This window comes from Salminus brasiliensis, chromosome 14 (assembly GCF_030463535.1).
Source record: "Salminus brasiliensis chromosome 14, fSalBra1.hap2, whole genome shotgun sequence".
Lineage (NCBI taxonomy): Eukaryota > Metazoa > Chordata > Actinopteri > Characiformes > Bryconidae > Salminus > Salminus brasiliensis.
In genome coordinates, this window is record NC_132891.1 from 29,670,864 (window position 1) to 29,691,074 (window position 20,211).

The window sequence follows — 20,211 nt, forward strand, 5'->3', positions numbered from 1 at the left end:
TCTAAAAAAAAAGATTTTAAGAAAACATCCAGGTAAGTCTCATAAGCCACCACCTGCTCCACCTATGCTTCCAGCTACTAAGTAGATCAGAAAGGGGGGAAAAAAAGAATGACAGCAAGGGAGTGTGAAGACACAACTAAACACCAATAGCGGGGGTTCCCCATGAGTCAGGCAGCAGACTGTGGCTGAGGGGTGGACATGCTGACATTGAGTCATGAGCAGGTGGTCTGGTCTTACTGACTGAACAAAGAAAAGCTTATTTTTTTGGGAATAAACCAACTTTTCCAACATTCATTTTGTTGGACATGTCCCAAACTATGTTCTGACATGGTATGCTACTCTGTGACTGAAGACATTTGCGTCAACAGATCACATAAATAAATCAAATAAGGTCATGGGGAAATATGACCATCTGTGGATCTGTCCTGTCACGAGATTTGTGTTGAGACGTTATGAATGAGGACGCCGTCCACTGGCTGAAATATTTTCTTGTAACTCTCAGCATGGCGTCTGATATAGTCTCACCCTTCAACACAAAGACAGTGCCATAGACGGTTATGCAGCATCAGCATCAACCGCTGAACAGTGAAAAGGCGTTGTTTCGGGTGAGTCCACAGTGAGTGGGTGACGTGGTTAGCATAATTAAATGTTCTCTGTGGTTAGCTCGCTGGCTAATGTCAGAATCCTTAAGATAGAGCTCTGGTTAATGTTAGCTGAGTTTTACTGTGTAAAGCAGATGCCGCATTGGGACTTGTTGTGGCCATTTCTTCTCTGAAACAGGGAATATTGGAGAAAATGGCAGACTTTTGTGCTCCTTTGCATGTTCTAACAAAAGAAAGTAAAACTATGAAATAGATAATGGCTTCTTACAGTAGTTTAAATGTAAGTAATTTGTGTGTGTGTGGGGGGGGGGTTCTTGCTATCAGGGATATCTTGAGATGCTTTTGCGTTCACCTTACAAGCATAAATGTGGTTTGAGTAATTCAGTTTTGTATAGTTATGAAAATGTTTTTTTTTTTTTTACTTCACCAATCTTCTTTTTCCACCAATCTGAAGACCCCCTAAGTATTCAGATGTTTCTTTGCCTTGTCATTGTTCAGGAAAGAACTTTGCCTTTTAATAAAGAACATTTGAAAATCTCTGTAGCACTAACTTGGTGCCTCCATGGTGGTCAACCTCTAAATGTCTGTCAGTTGACCAGTGCAGTGATTCATTCGTAGTCATGCCATGTATCTGGAAGTTGCTTTTGTCACGTACTGTACGTTACCACAAGTTGCCTTTTGTGTTTCTGCTTACTTAGAAAGCCAAGCTTGCAACAGGCTTCTTTTATGGAAACCTAATGCAACAATTCTGAGAGAGTAGTGGCTGTCTAATGTATTGTAAATGGGCTTTTGAATGAACTTCCTTTAGGTTTGTTGTCCGTCTGGCATGTGGTAGATGAGCTTAGGACAACACCCTTTCTGTGTTCCCATTACCTCATTGCATATATATGCAGGGGAAACAATACACTCTTTTCATCTCTGTTTTGGTCTGAAGTCTTTTTCTAGCCATATATGTTTCTGAGGTCCGTGAATGTGTCACGTTTGATGTTCAAAGATTTGAGGGTGACCTGAAACACAGGTTTTGGCATGCCAGGCGCTTGACGTTTCACATGTTAGATGTTGACGAAATGAGAAAAATCCTCTGTGGAGCCGTGGCTTCGAGCCCTGCGAATGGGTTAAGCATGCTAAACCTCCCTTGCATGGCTTGTGCTCCCTGTAGCATCCTCATTACTATTTAATACTTGATCCGATATCAAAAGGTCTGATGGGCTCCAGTTTTCCTGTGTGAACTATCAGCTCGTGCATTAGTAAAAGGGCGGCTGTCGTGGGCCTTGATCTCAGTCTGCTTTTTAAATTGTCGAGACTTTGTTGTATGAGGTAGTGCCTCTGTCCTGCTGTGTTAATGGCCTTATGAACTAAAAGGCTAAACATCGCGTCAGCGAAATATTATGAGTTTCACAAATGCGTTCTGTATTGGTTCAAAGTATCTGGTAATTGCTTCAGATGGCTTTGAGAAGATCCTGGTTGTGAAGAAGCAGCCTTTTCACAAGGGAGGGGGTGGGAGAGTCCTAGGGATTCAAATCCCCAGTAGAAAAAAAAGAAAGAAATACTTTTGTATTTGTATTTTAAATAGGTTAGCAAATGCATGTCCTTGTTAAATAAAATATGTGAAATATTCTTTCATCAAATGCTTGCAAATAAACTTTGAACACACTTTTTATAAATGCAGTACTATGAAGTATACTGTCAGTTATAGACAAAAGACACACTTACACTGTTAGATAAAATTATATAAATGTACTATAATACCAAAAGTTGTTTTTACCCAAATAAATTAAGTCTGTTATTTACAAACTGGAAATATCTCACTGTTTTGTATAGGGGAATATTTTTAGTGATGTTCCTCAACAAGTCCAGTTACTGAGTCAGTTGTGCTCATTCAATAACAAACAGTGGGTTTGTGTGTGAAATGCAACCTACTTGAGCAAAGCTCCCAAGTTTGTTCCCTTTGGATCCTGGCAGTACCTATTTACATACTGGGTGTGCCCACCCCACCCCCTTTTCCACTTACCCCCGGTGTGTAGGTTACTGTCCTCCATGTGTACACCTGTAATAGATATAGTGTTATAGCTGCCTGGTCTCAATGGCAATTGTTAATATGCTAGTTAAGTAAAGTCTGAGTTATTCTAACTTTAAATCCATTTTCCATTTCTGGACTTTGTAAATCCTTGGTAGGTAGGATGTTGTGTGGCCAATCAATTACAATCAATTACAATTACAACTGTTCCCTTAACTTCCAATGAGAACACGTTTCAGGACTGGGAACTAGTGTGTTTCTATTACACTTGGCGTATAATAGTGGTGCAGTTTTAACACCTAATAAATGTTTTTATTAATAAATGTTTTTTTTTTTTTCACTAGGGATACCCTCATAGAAGTTTGCAGCACAATTATTTGGTCCTCTGTTATAACTTTGTGTAATATTTGTCTGCCCAGTCAGTTCAAAGTGACTACAAGCGTTCGAACCCCGAACCAGATGTCCCCTTTCTTTAACAAAACTGCTAATGCTTCTAGTTTGGCAGGTTTGCTTCTAGCATCAGTTACATGCCACATGCTCAGGTTTTGTTCCCATGACCAGCTTAAAGTGACCTTAGGGTGTGCGTTTACACCTACATTGTTTGGTCTGGACTTTTGGACTTTTCAGTGTAACCCTAACCAAGATAGTAGGTGTAAAAGTTGCGACAAACCATGATCTGAATTAAAATTAGGTGGTCTCAGTCCGGATCAGCTGAACCATGGTCTGTTTTTATTTATTTATTTATTTGTATTGGTGTTTCATTCATGTTATGTAGGAAAGGCTACCCACTGACTTGACAGCACGCTGACATCAGACACGCGTACAAGGCAATCAGTGTCATGTATAGTAAGATTTAGCCCACATAGGTGATGACGCCGGGATGTAGCTCTATCATGCAAAGTTCTTTAGTGCTCGCAAAAACGCAATGTGAAACCAAAACTGACCGGACTGTATGCAGCACAACAAAAGACTAGTCTTGGTCTGGACTTTCAGGTGTGAAAACGTCCTTAATGTGACACTGTCAGATCTGTTGTTTTCAGAACTGCGTGGGCACACATCTTCAGGTAAACACCCTGTTTAAATTGACTGCTTTTGCTGCTACTTGGATGAGCTGTATCTCACATGGCTCCCTGCTCCCTATGTAGTGCACTGCATAGGTTATGAAAATGGAGGATTTCGCACAAAAATAGTGCAACATGTATCTAACAAAGGGCTGTTTGTGACTCAGTCCGTGTGCACGGATGCCTGCTGGACACACTGCACTTTTTAGGTGTAGAAGTCATGATTTTACGACTCCGTAGGAGCTGTAGTTTGATGTTCGTGCTGCACGTGGTGTGCATGAGTCCTTATCGATTTGGTTGTGGGCATGTTTATACTACAGACGGATACAGATCGCTTTCCCACATGATAGTGAACCCTCAAGGCATAAAGATCAGCTCTGAGCTAAAAATCGGAATCGAGCAACAAGGCTTGTAATGTGGCTGGAGCTTCAAGCCACTGTATCTTAATGAAAGAAGCTACAGTTCAGTGGCTGAATCTTCTCAAAGGAAGACACTTGCCCAGCTTAAAAATCTTTCTTCTGCTCCTCAGGTCTTGTTACCATGGTGCATTCAGTTCTTAGTGTGAAGTAATATTATTATTTTTTTGAGTTTAAATGGAACGTTTTACTTGGTACACCTTTTCAAGCTCTTGAGTGGATGGTAAATGAGTGAGTCATGTGTGGGCGAAACCTCAGTAATCCCATCCTGCTCGAGGCGTGACCGTGAGCCTAGCAGCCACTGTCCTTCATTTCTCCTTACCACACAATGCCAGTTTATTTATTACCAGTGCATTGTGCTTGCTGATGAACACCTAGCAGGATGCTTCATAAAAATGCTAAAGTAATGTCACTGATGTGGGTTACTTGTGGGGAGTTTATAAAAGTGTTGAGAAATGTCTGCAGGGTGGAGTCACTTTTTAATTTAGAATGCTCCAGAGACACCAAGAAGTTGCCTTTAAAAGCACTGGCAATAACACGCAGTTAAGGGAGTTAGGGAGGTGTTGAAACCTGAAGCCTCTGAAACGTACCAGCTCTTAAACATCAAGCTAGCTAAGCTTCTCTTTCTGGTGTGCCGTCATCTCTCTCCCTCTCTCTCTCTCTCTCTCTCTCTCTCTCTCTTTCTCTCTCATGCTGTGTGAGAAGTGCGTATTAACGTCTTGAGACCAGTCCCTCAAAAAAGAGGAAGGATATGCATAGGGCACGAGCTTTGAACCATTGCTGCTTAACTGGCATTTTCAATGGAAAGCTAGCGCTGAGCAACAGGGCTAAGAAGGACGACACCCTGTCCAGTGAGCCAGCGTTCCCAGTGCTTTGCTAGAGCAGAGCTGAATTTGTCCGTTCTTTCAGATGAGCTGTTGCACAGGGAGGGTTGAATAGGGCAAAGCTGGGGCCTGTGCACTTATCTTGAGAGCAGCTAAATGGACTGCTGTCTTTAGACTGGCCGGAGTCTATTCAACTTGATTAGGAGCAGCTCGCCTGTATCTTTCTTGGCAAGTGAACATTATGAAGCTTTTTCTCTCTTTCTCTCTCCCTTTATGGACCTTTTGTGTCTCTTATTCAACTCTTGTTCTATTGTAGCATCATAGATTCAGACAGCTGTAAATGTGCTGCTGTTGCTTTTTGGGCAAAATACATATTTTTTAGAATGTTTGTTTAAATGCCTGTAGTCACCAGAGATGCTCATTCTTGTCTAATGGGAACATTATGAAAGGGTTGTGTCTTATTATAGCTTGTGCTCTTAGCAGAAAGAAGTGTGTTTTTCTGCTGTGGCTTTTTTTCTTACAGTGCATGAAAGTGCACTGCTTTAGACATATTAAAATGGTTGTGAGAAACGAAGAGGATATCCATTTGAGAAACTAAACTGAGTAGTCTGGAATCTGGCATCTTTAAAGCATAACTTCAAAAAATTATATCCATTAGAGATAAACTCAAGTTTATCTATAAGAGGTTTTGCCATTGTGTAAGATGAAGTACTGATTTTAAGATTGCCTCAGGGTCTAAATAATAAAATGTATAGTGTTTAGAACATTTAATTGACTAGGAATGTCCAGTTGATTGAGATCTGGAGATGGGTAACTCCATTACAGATATCAAAGCCTAAGTAAAACCTAAAATGATGTGAGGTCACAGCTAACATTTTAAGTAAAAAAGCTAAAAAAAAACATAGTAAGCAAATTTTGTCCTCCAGTAATCTAGGACTGTCAGTCACACACGCTCATTAGAATATTAAGACCCTGCCCAGACCATTCTCAGAGAGCTCTAATGAGTAAATTATGGTGATTTGTTTTGTTTGTTTGTTTGATCATATTTTTGTTTTTTTATTTAAACTTTGCTGAACACTTCACTGAACACCCCAGTTTAGTAGTATAAAAAAAATCCATATATCAAAATGTGTTCAAAACGACTTTAAAGTAGCTGGGAGCTAAATAATTAGATTGGATTGTAAGATATGAAACACTCTAAAATGGTAATTTTCAAAAAGGTAGGCTATATGAATTGTCTACTTAAAACAAAGATTTTGTTTAACTTTGTTTTGTCAAATTTTATTAACTTCAATTGTGTGGCTGCCTTATTCATAGAAACCGGCCAATACCTAGCACTAAGGTATGCGTGCAGAAAACTGAATTCAGACATAAAGCATTTTCCCGGATTCCCTTTCCCAAAACATTTATGTAGAAGTATTTCAGTATCTAGTAGTATTTCAGTTGAAAGGGTGGTGTTTGGACAATATTCCAACCCTTAGAAAAATGACAATGTTAGCAGAGAGCTAATACTCAAATTTGGTGCTTCAGAAAAGCTCTTGCATTTCTGCCTTACAGAAATGTTCTTAGGTTTGATCTCAGTCTGTATGTTTCATTTCCTAAATGTTGATCTCAGCATTGCTGTGGGTGTTTTTTTTTCTTTTTTCCTTTTTTTTTTAATCCCATCAATGCTAGTTAAGAGTTAGACCTTGTGCAACAGTTTAGATGTGAGAACCTGGGGGTCTGATTTGAACTAGACTGATGTCTACCTTAATGAACCCCTGTATGGAACGTGATTTGTACGGCCAACTGTAGATTATGTTTTCATTACGTACAGAAAAGCACTAAGTGTCCCAATGGGACTGAAGCAGCACTAGCCCTACTTTACTCTTCTAATGGCCCAATAAAAGGACAGCTGCTGACTCATATTCCTCCACAAGCTCTCTGGCCTTTGTTCATAACATTGCTGAGAGCTCCTATTACGTATTATTCAGGAGCTTCTCCATTCACAAGCCAACAATGATCTTCAGGATGAACAGTTTTAATGGAGCCTATTTGCTCCAGTGATGTACCAAGCTTGTGATTGGTGTTGTAATGAGCTATTGTTGCTACGTTTATGTTTTGTGATAGGATTGAAACACCAGAGTGACCAAAGTATCCCTGTGAGAGACAGTTAGTTTGACAGTGACCACCTATTATAGCAGTTTTGACCAACTGAACATAATTAATGGCTGGAAAGGAATGTTTGTAGGTTGTCTCCGTCTGGCCTCAGGAGCTTTCAGTCTGAATGTGTGGAAACCCATGCGTGTCTGACATTCTAGCATGAGTCGCGGAGCTCCAAGGCCTCTGTCTCTTAGAATGAGTCAGCTCTCATGTCTTTACAATTCAATACATCTCAAGTCTGCTGGAAACTAAGGGAGTCCCTGTCTCAAGGGAGTTGTCCTTCTACTCCTTGAGTAGAAGAGACAATTTCCTGCGCTGCCAGCAACGTATTTAGAAGGTGTAGACAAAAATCACACAGTGTTAAATTGGAATCATTAAAATGTTAAATGGGAAGTACTGTTTTTTGACTGCTACAGTTGACTAGCCTAAGAGGAAGTTGTTATGAGCCAAACGTACATAACACACATGTGATATTATCAGTTTCAGCATAGGCCTGTTAGACATGGAGAATCTCCTGGTTCTTTGTGGTCCTGTGTTGGCCTTTCTTTGTGGTTGAACCTTACAAGCAGTGAGCAGGTTCTTAGAATCCATGGCCCATATAATGAGCAAATGTTCCCTTTTAGAGTTCCCTTTATCCATGGTAAGGGTCAGTGTTCTGTGTTTGACAGCACAGAATAAGGGAAGAATCAGCACTTCCTTAAAAAGGCACAGCATCTCCAGAATTAGCAGTACCTCATTTATACTAGGCTAGGACATAGTAGGGCTTTTCTAAATAACCCATAAGGGCCATATCCCCCCCAGTTTATCTTTGTGGCTTTATGTAATATAACGGTTGTGCACAGTCAGATCAGAATATTATGACCTCCTACCTAATAGTATAACCACCTTGGCTCAGCTGAGCGAGACGTTGTGGCATGGAATGTATGAGGTGACAGAAGGTTATAAGGATTGCCCTTTACCACTCACCGGAGTTTCTCCCTTCTGGCGTTAATGGCCCGTGGGGCACCGTTGTTATGCTGGGAGAAGTCCATTCTCTGTGGGATGTTCTAGAGCAGTTGTGAAGGTGTTAAAAGGTAGTGGTGTTCGAGATTCTACCATCTGGTACCCTAATAACAGTGACCGTGGGAAAAGGGTGGTAGCATCTTGAAAACCCCTAACTTCATGAGATATTCTGGAGCTGCCGTAGTGAAGGTGTTCCAAGAATGAACTTCTCACACATTAAGTGCCTTCCAGTGACCTAACACTGGTGCCCCCCATAGTGTTATTCCCACTATTATAATATGGTGTTTATAATAAACACTGAAATAACCAAGATGATCATTTTGATTTTTGGATGAAATAGCTTTGACAACAAATACCCCATCTCTGACAATCACTATCTTACTACCACAAATTGTAGTCTTACATTATGAGATTAGTAAAGCTAACCTCATGTTCAACCTCAAAAAGTTTCCCAGCTATTCCAGCTTCGTTACCTTGGCAATGCAGCTGCATCTGTTTTCCCTCAAAAATACTTGAGGTAAAATCTGACCAAAGGGTTCTGATTAAAACAACATGACCAGCAGCTTTAGCAGCTTAGGTTCTTTATAGAAACTGGAGATGGAACATTACGTTTTTGAAACTTTAGTTTTTTTTTTTTACTATATTAAAAGTGAGAAAATTCAGTTTTCCATGATACAGGCCTGTGCAGAACAGTAAAAGCAGTTTCACAGACTAGGCACATTTTAAGAAGTGGTTCTTGATTATGCATGTGAAACCCACCCTATAGATGTAGTCAGTACAATGCTTCCTGTATATAGTGTTAAACTGGTTGTTTAGAAAACAAAGAAGAAGCTAATATTCAATTCTGAGGTGGGTGCATGGTAAAACGTTGGATCACTACATTGGATGCAATAAATTGGAGGCATGTTTGTTTGCATGTTCTTGTAGCCCACCAAGGGGCATTTTTTAGATCACTACTTACAGAGATCATATAAACTTGTTATGCCTCCATGGTAGAGCTGGGCAGTATTAATAGTATTATTAACTGTTTATTATTTTCATGACAGAAAAGATTAAAATAGGTTGGAATAGCTGTACTTTTTTGATCCTATTGGAAAATACCTAAAACACGACTCCGGTGGGACTCGAACCCACAACCTTTGAATTGCTCCACTAGAGATGCCTAGAAGTCCAATGCGCTATCCATTGCGCCACGGAGCCGCCTAAAACATTGGTGCTTAAAGAACCCTGACCAGCTGCATGGTCCTTTAGAGAGAGCATGATTTGTTTAAATATCCTATATTTATACTCAGGTTTTAGTTTTGCTTTTAGTTTTGTTTTTCATTTCAACTTAATTAATCCTCAGAATAAATAAATATATTAAAAATTACTTGAAGTATTGAGATATTATAATTAGGGGCACGCAATATGGCAAAAATATTGTCACAGAACTTAGAGGTGATCATGATACACAATGGTCTGTATCACAATATTTTGACACAGTTAAAATGTACCAGTAGTGCCTGATTTTAAAAACTGCTGTGAAAAACGTTTACTTGCTGCAAAAAGTATATATTTCATTATTTTTGCAGTGAAACAGTTTGAAGTCATTGCCCATCCCTAATTATAATTCTACCACCCCTTCTCTGTGGTATATCTCATCAAAAGCTTTGTGCTACAGACTTTTTTGTTTCCACGAAGGTGATTTCTTCGACATCATTGCTCATTTAGCTTCACTGGATGCGTGTAAAGCAGTTTGCTGCGCTCTGAGTAGGAACGCCACTGATTGGCAATATGATCATTTTATTTTCATCATTATAAACCTCAGATTAGAAATGATAATTTTCAGAAAACTAGAACCTGCTCGTGCATTTTGGTTGTGTGCCAGAATATTGGGAAACGGATCATGGATCATGAAAATATCTTTAAATATCCTGATATATTTTTGCTAATTTTCTCTGGTATGGGAATTGTGATGTTGATGTTTCCTGCCAAAAATTAATACGTAAGCTTTATAATATGCAATTGGGACTACCAGGTAGAACTATGTAATTCTTCCTGAATTAGCGTTACAGAGAAATATTAATTCTGTCGGGTTATAAATGAAGAGAAATAGCAAAAAATATTTTAGGGCAGTGTATTGGAAAAACCTGGCAATTTGGTGTATATCCATCAAAAATCAATATGATATTTATATGATTCCTGTGTATCATTTGTGTATCCAGCTAATAACAGCTATATTAATTACTTTTTTTCAAAAGTGTTGCATTCAATTGATTATTTATTTTTAGTTTATACTGCTAGTTTTGTGGTTTACAAGGCCAATTACTAAATAGACCTCAAATTTCAATGTAATAAACAAATAGCTGATTGGAGAATGTCTTTTTCACAGGACATGTAATTCACAGAAGCTGTATACAGGCTGTGTACAGGCCGAATAGGCTCCTTGAGTCAGACCACATATAGGCCTGAATTTCAGTCTCATCAGGAGAGTACAATGAAAAGAGAACACTGGATTACTGCTTCTTAGGCCTGGTCTTGGATTCTTTTTCTCCAGTGAAAATGAGAAGTCATCTGTTGAGGTTTTGACTGAGTGGCGCCCCAGGGAGCACGCTGAGCTGCTGTATTTTGGTCAGATGATGGAGGATCTCATTTGCCCTTTTAAGGAGATAACTGATGGGTCTGCCATACATACTGTACTACTGCACTCACTGGGCTTGTCCAGACTGTTTAGAACTTGCTCTGTCCATATCTAAACGTTCAGTGAGAGTAAAGAAGATGAACTGAGGCATTTTCATGATGTTTAAAACTGCTGATTAACTGATGATTCTCTGTAACATCATTTCAGGCCTTTTGGAGACGGAAGAGCGCTAGGTTTGGGTAACAAATGTATGTGTCTGTTTTGTACTGTTTTTGGTCCCTTGCGGGGAGGGATGAAGCTCCTGACTCCCTGGTCCCCACCTCTCTTCCTCTGGTGGGTGGGGTGTTGTTGCCAGCACTGAGCGCACACCTGTTCCATTAGGCTGTTTGCTGCTGCATGGTTTACTTATATTTCCTTGCAGAGCCTGTAGCTCATGTCTCCTCTGCACGCAGGACACACCATTTCATTAATCGGACGCATCGGATTACCGTAGTGAGCTACTGTAGCCGTACTGAATTGAAATTTAGAGAGTAAACAAAGGAGTCGAATGTTGGACATCTGAGCCAAACAAAACAGCCCTGCCCCCGCAGCCTTGGATAAACACTCATCTGTATTTAGCCAGGCTGTTTGCTTGTGCATGCTTAAGAGTTCTAAAAAAACATAGGCTGAGATGTTTCACATGAAGCAGTAGATTTAGAACTGTTTCAAGACCCCCACAATGTTGATGATGATAAATAACAGAGACCAGTACCTTTTATTTCAGAGACAGAATTATCAAAGTTGATAGCAAAGAACCAAACAAACAAGACATATAGTTCCCTAAAGAGTGTTGCAGCATAATATGCCTCCTTTTGTTTACAAAAAAGCCAACAGGGAAGAGACACAGTGTAGGGTTTTTTTGTTGTTTTCTTTTGGCCATCTAATTTACTTTCAGGCCTTTCTTGCTTTTAAATGTTAATGAATTGTATTTGCAGAAAAAGATTTAGATTACAAAGCTTCATGCAAATTTTTGTACACTCCTTCTGGCATTTGCATCAGGCATTTTTATAGGCAAATTGCACATGGGAAATTATTAACCCTATTGAGAACACTGATATGTTTATTTAGCGATAAACAGAACAGTGTTTTTTGCTTTTATTATTATAAATAAAATGGCTTGTCTTTAAATGGGTCAAGGAGCCCTGCACTGCACTTGACATTTCCTGAGGTTCAGCTCTCCTCCTCGGAGCCTGGTTTTCTGCAGGCCACAGCATTCCCCACCGGCTAGTACTGTGCTTTGTGACTGACCCGCTCTGAACTGGGCCGTTGTTGCATTCAGTGCTACCCAAACTGACACAAAAGCCCTCCACTACTTCAGTGTTGACACAGCGTTGTTTTCAGAAACGTGACCGAGCCTGTTGGAGTCTATTGAACACTGCTCAGGAGGTCTTCCATAGCGATAAAGGTGGAAGTGTTGTACGTGTCCAGTTTCTGGTCGGTGAAGCTGGAATCAGGGATATCAGATAACTTGCATGCTGATACTGGCATTAGGTTTTGTAAAGGTAGAATTTGATAAAACAGGTGTCCAATGGAGCAGCCGGTGGAACATGCTGTAAGACTCCAAAAGCTGTTATGTGATAGGTTAGAGATGGCAGACGAAGGGGTTGTGATAAATGTTATGGCTTCTACATACTGCTACTGAGTGTTCTTTCTTAAGTATCACCTTTCCAGTATCTTGTGCTCAGAGTTATTTAAGCTTGCATTTAAAAGTTAATGAAGCTATGCTTGCAGAGTACATATGCCTGCAAAGTCTTGTTTGGATGGCTTTCTTCTCTCTTGTTTATTTGTTTTTCTGTAAATCAGCAATCTAATGTGCTACCAACATGAGTTGGAATCACAAGCCTTTGCTGCTTGGCCATTAGCAACTGGAGTCCAAGAGAGCACAATTGGCCATGCTCTTTGTGTGGGCGATGTTTTCCCTCATCACCCTTAAAGAATGGAGCATGTCGGCTGCCTGGTGTTGCTGTATCGGTGGCTGTTAGAAAGGAGGCGGTGGCTGGCTTTGCATGTATTTGTGTTAAGTACCTAACCTTCCAGTGTCTGGAGCATTGCTACTGCTAGGGGGAGCTACGAATAGCAGTACCAAATTGGGAGAAAACCAAATGATACAAAAAGGTAAAAAAAGTTACTTCTGTTTCCATTATGCAGATGTTATAAGATTATCACTAAAATTCTGTTGACATGCATTCAAAGCATTCAGTCCTCATATACCACATATTCTCTGTACAACAGTGTGTACCAAACTGAGACAGTTCAGAGGTGAATAGAGTTTCAGGGGTTTGCATTTATTAGATGCTTTGGCTTATCATGCCCTGACCTAATGCTCTAGCCCCAAGCTAATATGGCAACCATAAGTTAACAACGTAACCACAAACTAACATGCTAGTCTTGTTTTCATTCTCATGTGAGGCCTATCCACAGCCACGTGCTGGCTGTTTTCAGAAGCCCACTCTCAAATCTGGCTAAGACGGCACAAACTCTTGGCTACGAAAGCAGTTAGATAACCCCCTATTGGAAGAAGGCTAGTGTGAGGCCTGGGTTTTACCTCCACCATATGTTTTTGTCCCTCTTATTCAGTTACTCCCATTCACACGCTCCGTGCCAGCAGGCCCGAAAAATGACTGATTCCGATACCAGTTTATTTAATTAAATTGTGTAGAATTAATCCAAACACAACATTGCCTTTGATCGGGGAGTCCGCCATTGAATCATAAGATTAATTCAATTCTGTTGAACAAGTGACTCACACCCCTAATAATTATGGATGTTTTTGACTGATATTTTGATTGCAGTCATTAAATGTGACGGAAAGAGGCAGTGCGTTTCAGTTGATTGCTGTGGAATGCCTGGCATTAGTCATGCTGCTTATATAGAACACTTGTCATGAGCGGATTTGCTTGTTCAGCAGAAATATCTGTGATTTGGTACAACACTGTGAATCACTGCTTGATTTCTTTGCATCAAACTAGAATTCTGAGAAGAATGTAGTATCGTTATTAGTCACGCTGTGGCCGCTGACCAAACTTGCAATAGTGATTCAATTAACTGCAATGGGCTGGGTTTCTCAAGAGCATCTTGGCTCAAAAATGATTCTGAAATGGTTGTGCAAGCATCATATAAAGTAGTCTCCCTACCAGTTTAAGATTATCTCCATGCTTATGTGCTTTCTGGAGACTTTGCCCAGCACTGTATGGAACTAGGCCTGGGCAACAGGGAACATAATTGGAATGATGATAATGGCCTTTTAAAGAAAATGGCATTGTAGTAAAATCATATCCAGTTAGCCTGCTGGGTGTTTTAAAACATGTCAGTAAGGTGCTTCATATTTCAAGCAATGATGTGGACCAATTTATAGAAAAAGAAACAGCTTGTTACTTTAAGGTTAGCCCTATATGAGTATCAAATACTATTGCTACATGGGCTTTTTGTTTATTTTCATTTCTTCAAGTCAGTAATCCAACATGCAAATGCATTTTGCTTATTAAAGATTAAAGTAAAAAAAAAAATTGGGCAGATATAATCTGTCTTTGGTAGATCTGTTGTGGAAAATAAGAACAGTTCAGTTTGTCCTTTGTCCCGATGCTGAAACGATATATGGTGCAGCCCTACAGTAAGCTAAGCTTGTATAATGCACCCAAAGAAAACTTTGTCATAGGAATTATCATAGGAAACACAAAAACATTAAACATTAAAAAGACACACTAAATAGCACATATCAATGAACAGCTCAGCTCGACAGAACACTGGCATTTACTTGCAACGTTGGGACCCTTTACCCTTGAATTGCCTGGATTCATTTAAAATGTATGAAAACACGTGTATAACTGTTTTTATTCAGAGTTGTGGCACTGAGGAACACAGCAAAACGCCTTAAAGCTTGACTGCTAACAGAAACCGCAGGGAGTGAGAATCTGGAAATGCAAAAAGGGTCCATTTCAAGTTAGAACACTGGGGTATTGATGATATTTGGAAATTATTATAAGCCCATGCTGATTCAGTGTTGTTGCTGTGCATAAAGCAGATTGCATTCTAATGAAACCTCAACAGTGAGCTGTAAATTACCCCTTCCAACCTTACTGGTTACTAATTAAGCTAATTTTCCGTTGTCATGGCTGAGGTTCTTTGGAATTTAGGTATAGATACCTAAAGAAACCTTTCACCAACCCCCTGAACAATTGGGGCACTTCAGAATGTTTTGAAAATTTGGAGAATTTACCTGGGATGGTTTGTCGCACTGCTCAGCAGAGACTGTGATTAAATTTACTTGAGCCTAGCAGCTCATAAATGCGCTGTAATAATCCACTGCTTTAAATGATGAAATTATGTATATGTTTAATATTTATAGCTTTTTCAAATGAAATTGGTGCTCTCTAGCTCTTCATCACGTCTGTTTTCCAGCACCTGGATAGATGGATCAGTTAATTGTGTTATATAGTTGCAGTATGGCTCGGATGTTAGCTTGTGACTAGAGTTTTGGATTGCTCTAAAACAGAGCTTTTGTGAAAAAAAACTTCAATATTATTCACTGAATTATATCCGATTCAGAAGTCTTTGAATCGTTACAGCCCTTACAGCCCAGATGGTGTGGCGTATGGCTTACGGCAGCATATATATTATCATGAAATTCATTAAATCAGAGTCAGCGGTATTGGGTCTCCTGTTGCTTTATTAGCTGCAATTAGTTTAGTCCTAATGAGAATGAGAGTGGAGGCGTGAGTGCTGTAAATGTGATGCATGTCTTCTGCGTTAGAACCACAAATGCAGCGTTGTATTCAGAAGGGGTGTGTGTGTGTGTGTGTGTGTGTGTGTGTGTGTGTGTGTGTGTGTGTGTGTGTGTGTGTGTGGGGCTTCTTGCTTTTCTGGAATTCCACTCCGTTCTGTCTTATCCACTTCTCTTCCTGTTCCCGCGGACTCCTTCTCCTCAGCACGGCCTGCTTCATAGAGCTGCACTGGCTGGCAGGATCCCTGACCCACTTAAATATGGACTGAGAAGAGGAGGCACAAAGAGGGTTGAATAGTGTGTGTGTGTGTGTGTGTGTGTGTGTGTGTGTGTGTGCACGCAGTGCATTCTTCGCTGGGAATGCGCTCTGACCCTCCTCCACCCCCACCCCTCCCTCTTTCCCTCCATCTTCTTGAAAGCACTTCGATGCACCGTGCCAATACACAGGGTGCTGCAAAGCACTCTGTAAGTGTCTTTCTGTCGATCACTTAAGTTTTTATCTCTTGTTTGCCTGCCAGTAAGGCTGCCATTGCTACATATTCGCGAGGCCTCCGCAAAAGCCCAGCTGAACGGAGAAGAAAAGTGTTTGGTGAATGTTTCGTGACAGTGGATGGTCTCAGATGAGTGCTTCCGCCTCCCTGTTATAATTAGGCCATGGAATGAGTTCAGGAGCTGACTCTATTAACTTAAGTATAGAAATAGAACCTCCGGAGCAATAATTACTCTAATTCATCAGCTAACATGTCCTGTCACAGATATTAAAGAACTGGAAGACTCACAGGCAGATATTCAATTAGCAGAACACACAATGCCTCAGCTTGCCGCTTCATTGGGCTTTGTGGTTGTTGGGCCCTTTTTAAAAGCAGTATGTTTGTAATCATTAGCCTATCATTTTTAGTGTTCAAGTGTGTAATAATACACAAAATGTGATACAATATTGGTACAATTAATTTCTAATCTTTGTATTATGAATACAGCTTACTGTGCTGGAAAAGTCCCACCCCATCTAGTTTTGCATAATTTGCATACTTATGCACACTAATGGATTCAGATCCTGAAACAAAATGTAGTTTAAGACACAAAAAGACCAACAATCATTTATTAAAACTGAGACCTACATAAGAACACCCCCTACTTTAGAACACCGCTAATTTTTGTCCAATTTCTACTGACATTTAGACAGACATTTTAAATCCAGTGAATTTAATTAAACTAAGAATTGGTACAAAAGTGAGCAATAAACATTCAGGGATATAAAAACAAAAAGGGCATTGAATTGATTAACCATTTATTCCTGCTCTGTAGCAATTAATGTAAATAAGGGTTTAAAGAAATCTAACAAATTTGCAATTACAAACTTTTAGTCTGTTAATACACTGTTAATGAACTCCCTACCACAGTACTGCTATTATAATGACTAGAAAAAGACTAACTCTTATAAACTCAGATGATAACTCTTAAAAGTGGAGCTATTTCCTTCAGAGAAATTAAGTGTGGAGAGTTTTCTACACCATCAGTAGACCTAAAACTGGAAAACTGAAAACTGAAAAGGTCTGTTATAGAAAGAGGTCTAATGGACTCAAATCCACAACCGCATCAAAAAAAGTTTGTGTGACAGGTGGCTCACATGACAACACCAAGTCTCCGTTTTAGCTGTGAAAAGAAGGCTTGAAGCTACAGGCGATTTGACAGGTCAAGAAAATCATTGCTAAGGGGGGGGGGGGCAGTTGGGGGCCATGCACCAGTGGATTACTGAAGTTTTAAAACGTTTGACCGGTAGTGTGCATTACCTTAATGGAAAAAAGGATTGCTCTTAATCTTCGCTGCTTGTGCCACCATTTGCAAGCAACTGAAAACAGTCAAGATCATGTTTCAACTGTTCAGATATTGATGGACCTCAAATGTTCATCAGTACCCGTTTTAGTATCTTGCAAGGCATATCCCAGTCACAGTGTGTGGAAACTTAGAATTGCACTAAAACATGTTCATCTCCTTCAGCTCTAACTCTTTTGCACTCTCTTTCTCTCCCTCTTCTAGGTGGAATGAGAAGACAGGTCATGGGCAGATGATGGACGTTGAGTCGTCATACTCAGATTTCATTAACTGTGATCGCACAGGCCGCAGGAATGCAGTGCCAGACATTAAAGGTGATGGGACAGCGGTGGGAACCAGCGAACTGACCAAAGACATGGCTCAGATGGACCTGACAGCAGGAGGTAGATCTGTGTTTGACATGCATTTCTGATAATTTACTGCTGTAGTAAAGAGTGGGGGGGTGGCGGTCTGACCAGAAGTTCCTCTCACTATTGCTATTAGTAAACAGAGGCCTCTACAGTAGTTTTGTAGCTGTTACAAGTAACAGTGCATGACACTTGTTTGTCACAAATGTGTTGCCTGCATTAAGTAGCTTTCTGAGCATTACATGAATATATTATGGGTCATCTATAAAGGTTTTCACCATAACATTATTCTCACAATGACTCCAGCTAGAAGGAATAAGATTACCTTTTAGATCAATCCAATTACAACTTAAATGATCTGATGAGTATTCATGGACAGAGTGAATGTGGTGGGTGATATGGTAAAAAAAAAAAAAAAAAAATATATATATATATATATATATATATATATATATATATATATATATATATATATATAAATGTCAATATTTAAAGAATTTAAATATGTAATGTTCACGATACAAAATATGTATTGCATAATTTAAACACAGATCAAATGCATCAATAGCAACAGATTCTTAAAAACTGCTGTTCAAATACTCTGCTGTACTGGATACATTTAGTGATTTTTATATTCAAATCTGCTGCACTTCATTTAATTAAACAGCACTTGTTACACTCAGACATATCTGTAATGAAGCATGCAGTTGGTCAGTGTTCTTTAATATGTCTAAAATACGCTTGCATGCATCCTGTTAACATAATTGATCACTATTTCAATAAAAAATTATCACATTGTCCAACCCTTGCTTGGTGTGTCCAAAACTAAAAAATATGAATGGGAATTATTGTGAAATTACTAACGCCATTTAAGGGTGAACAATATAGTAAAGAAATAACATCATGGTCAAGCAGTGTTTACAGACTGAATGAATATTAATAATTAACTATTCATTAGCTGCAACATAATAACTGATATCATTTCAAAAAGTATGTAAAACTTTGGGCCCCCTTAGATTTTTTTGTTTTTTACCTAATTGGGAAATACCAAACACGGCTTCTGTTCTGTAGCTAATCAAAACATGAAACACAATTTTTTTGTACATTCTGATTCATTTACATTTAGGGCATTTAGCAGATGCTCTTATCCAGAGTGACTTAAAAAAGTGCTTCGCTATTTACTCAAGGATAACTTCAGCTAGTTTGAATAGAACCAAAAATTCAAAGATACCACTAAGCTTAGACACGACTAAACACAAGTAAATATGGAGACCATAGTACTCTACTATTCGCCCAAGTACTCTCGGAAGAGGTGGGTCTTCAGTCTGCGTTTGAAGACAGTGAGTGACTCTGCTTTTCGGACACCCAGGGGAAATTTCACCACTTTGGTGCAGGACAGAAAAAAGCCTGGACGCTCGTCTTATGTGGATGTTAAGGGATGGCGGGTCAAGCCGAGCCGTACTTGAAGCTCGAAGGGCTTCTTGGTGCAGATCGGCTTTTGACCGTTGCCATCAGGTATGGAGGGGCTGGTCCGTTCTTGGCTTTGTAGGCCAGCGTCAAGGTTTTGAATCTGATGCGGGAAGCTACAGGAAGCCAGTAAAGAGAAGGCAGCAGTGGAGTGGGGGGGAGTTACCCTGCCTTTGATCATTTTTAAAAACAATTAGCCAAACATTAGGGCATCTTATTGTCAGTACAGTAACACCCCCTTTGGCAAAAATCACAGATTGCAAACGCTTTTCATTGCAGCCTACTACGTTTTCTATAATGTTTGGGTCAATGAACTGTCAGGGCCATTGCAAATGTTGCAGTTTGTTTCTCCTCAGGTGGTCCATAGTGGATCAATAGCGCCCCAGTGCGTGATTAATCCACCCCCCCTCATGTTTCATTGTGTTTCTTAATTAAATGTAGTTTCTTTTATTCTCTTTTGCTAAGTGTGGCAGAAGTTCCATTCTGACCATCAGTCCACAGCACTGGTTTCAATAATTCGGCCAGATGTTCTCTAGTTTACTTCAGATATTGAGTTGTGTGACCAGGTCACAGTTAAGGTTTTCCTATGACTCTTCTATGAGGAATGTTTGTGTAAGCAGTGCTGCACAGTGCAACAGTGCAACACCACTCTTGATTGAGCTAAACCTTTCTGCAGGTTCTTGGCGGTCATATGGGGGTTTTGACTTGACTTCTCTCTTGACAGTTTTTGGTCTTCTAGATTTTATCCTGACCTCTACAATTCCCTCTGAACTGTGCGAAAGAACATTTTCGCACTGTAGAAACCGCAAACTGAAAACGCTCTGCTATCAGTTTCCATATCTCTAGGCAGTTCTTTTGAGCAGCCTAGGGTTGATGAGTCATGTACATAGGGTTGATTAGCTTAATAAAGCTCAGAAATTCAGTTCATAATTACAACTGATGAGGTCATACAGTCTTTGATCTTTGACATTGACTTAAAGAATCTAATTTTTTGTTTTATGTTTGTTTAGCTACAGAGGAAATGTTCATCATTTATCAAGTGCAAAAAAAGACCAAATGTGTCATCTGGCCAAGGGTTCCCAAACGTTTGCACTGTATACAACAATGGCATTTGACCCTTA

General features: G+C 39.7%; 1 protein-coding gene and 1 non-coding gene across 3 annotated transcripts in view; one reads left to right on the top strand and one right to left on the bottom strand.

Annotated features, from left to right (window-relative positions):
• pkig (protein kinase (cAMP-dependent, catalytic) inhibitor gamma) overlaps nucleotides 1-20,211 on the top strand; it is a 28,939-nt gene that overhangs the window by 6,555 nt on the left and 2,173 nt on the right. The window contains exons 1-2 of one of the 2 annotated variants that reach the window (XM_072697482.1): nucleotides 4,943-5,148; nucleotides 17,481-17,659. In XM_072697482.1, coding sequence (XP_072553583.1) covers nucleotides 17,509-17,659 — 151 coding nt within the window. In that variant the 5' untranslated portion in view covers nucleotides 4,943-5,148; nucleotides 17,481-17,508. Of the gene's footprint in view, nucleotides 1-4,942; nucleotides 5,149-17,480; nucleotides 17,660-20,211 lie in introns of those variants that run through there. The other variant, XM_072697481.1, reaches the window with a different exon arrangement.
• On the bottom strand, nucleotides 9,174-9,264 carry trnar-ucu (transfer RNA arginine (anticodon UCU)). The gene is given in 2 exon segments: nucleotides 9,174-9,209; nucleotides 9,228-9,264. It is a non-coding gene; the product is annotated as a tRNA-Arg (tRNA).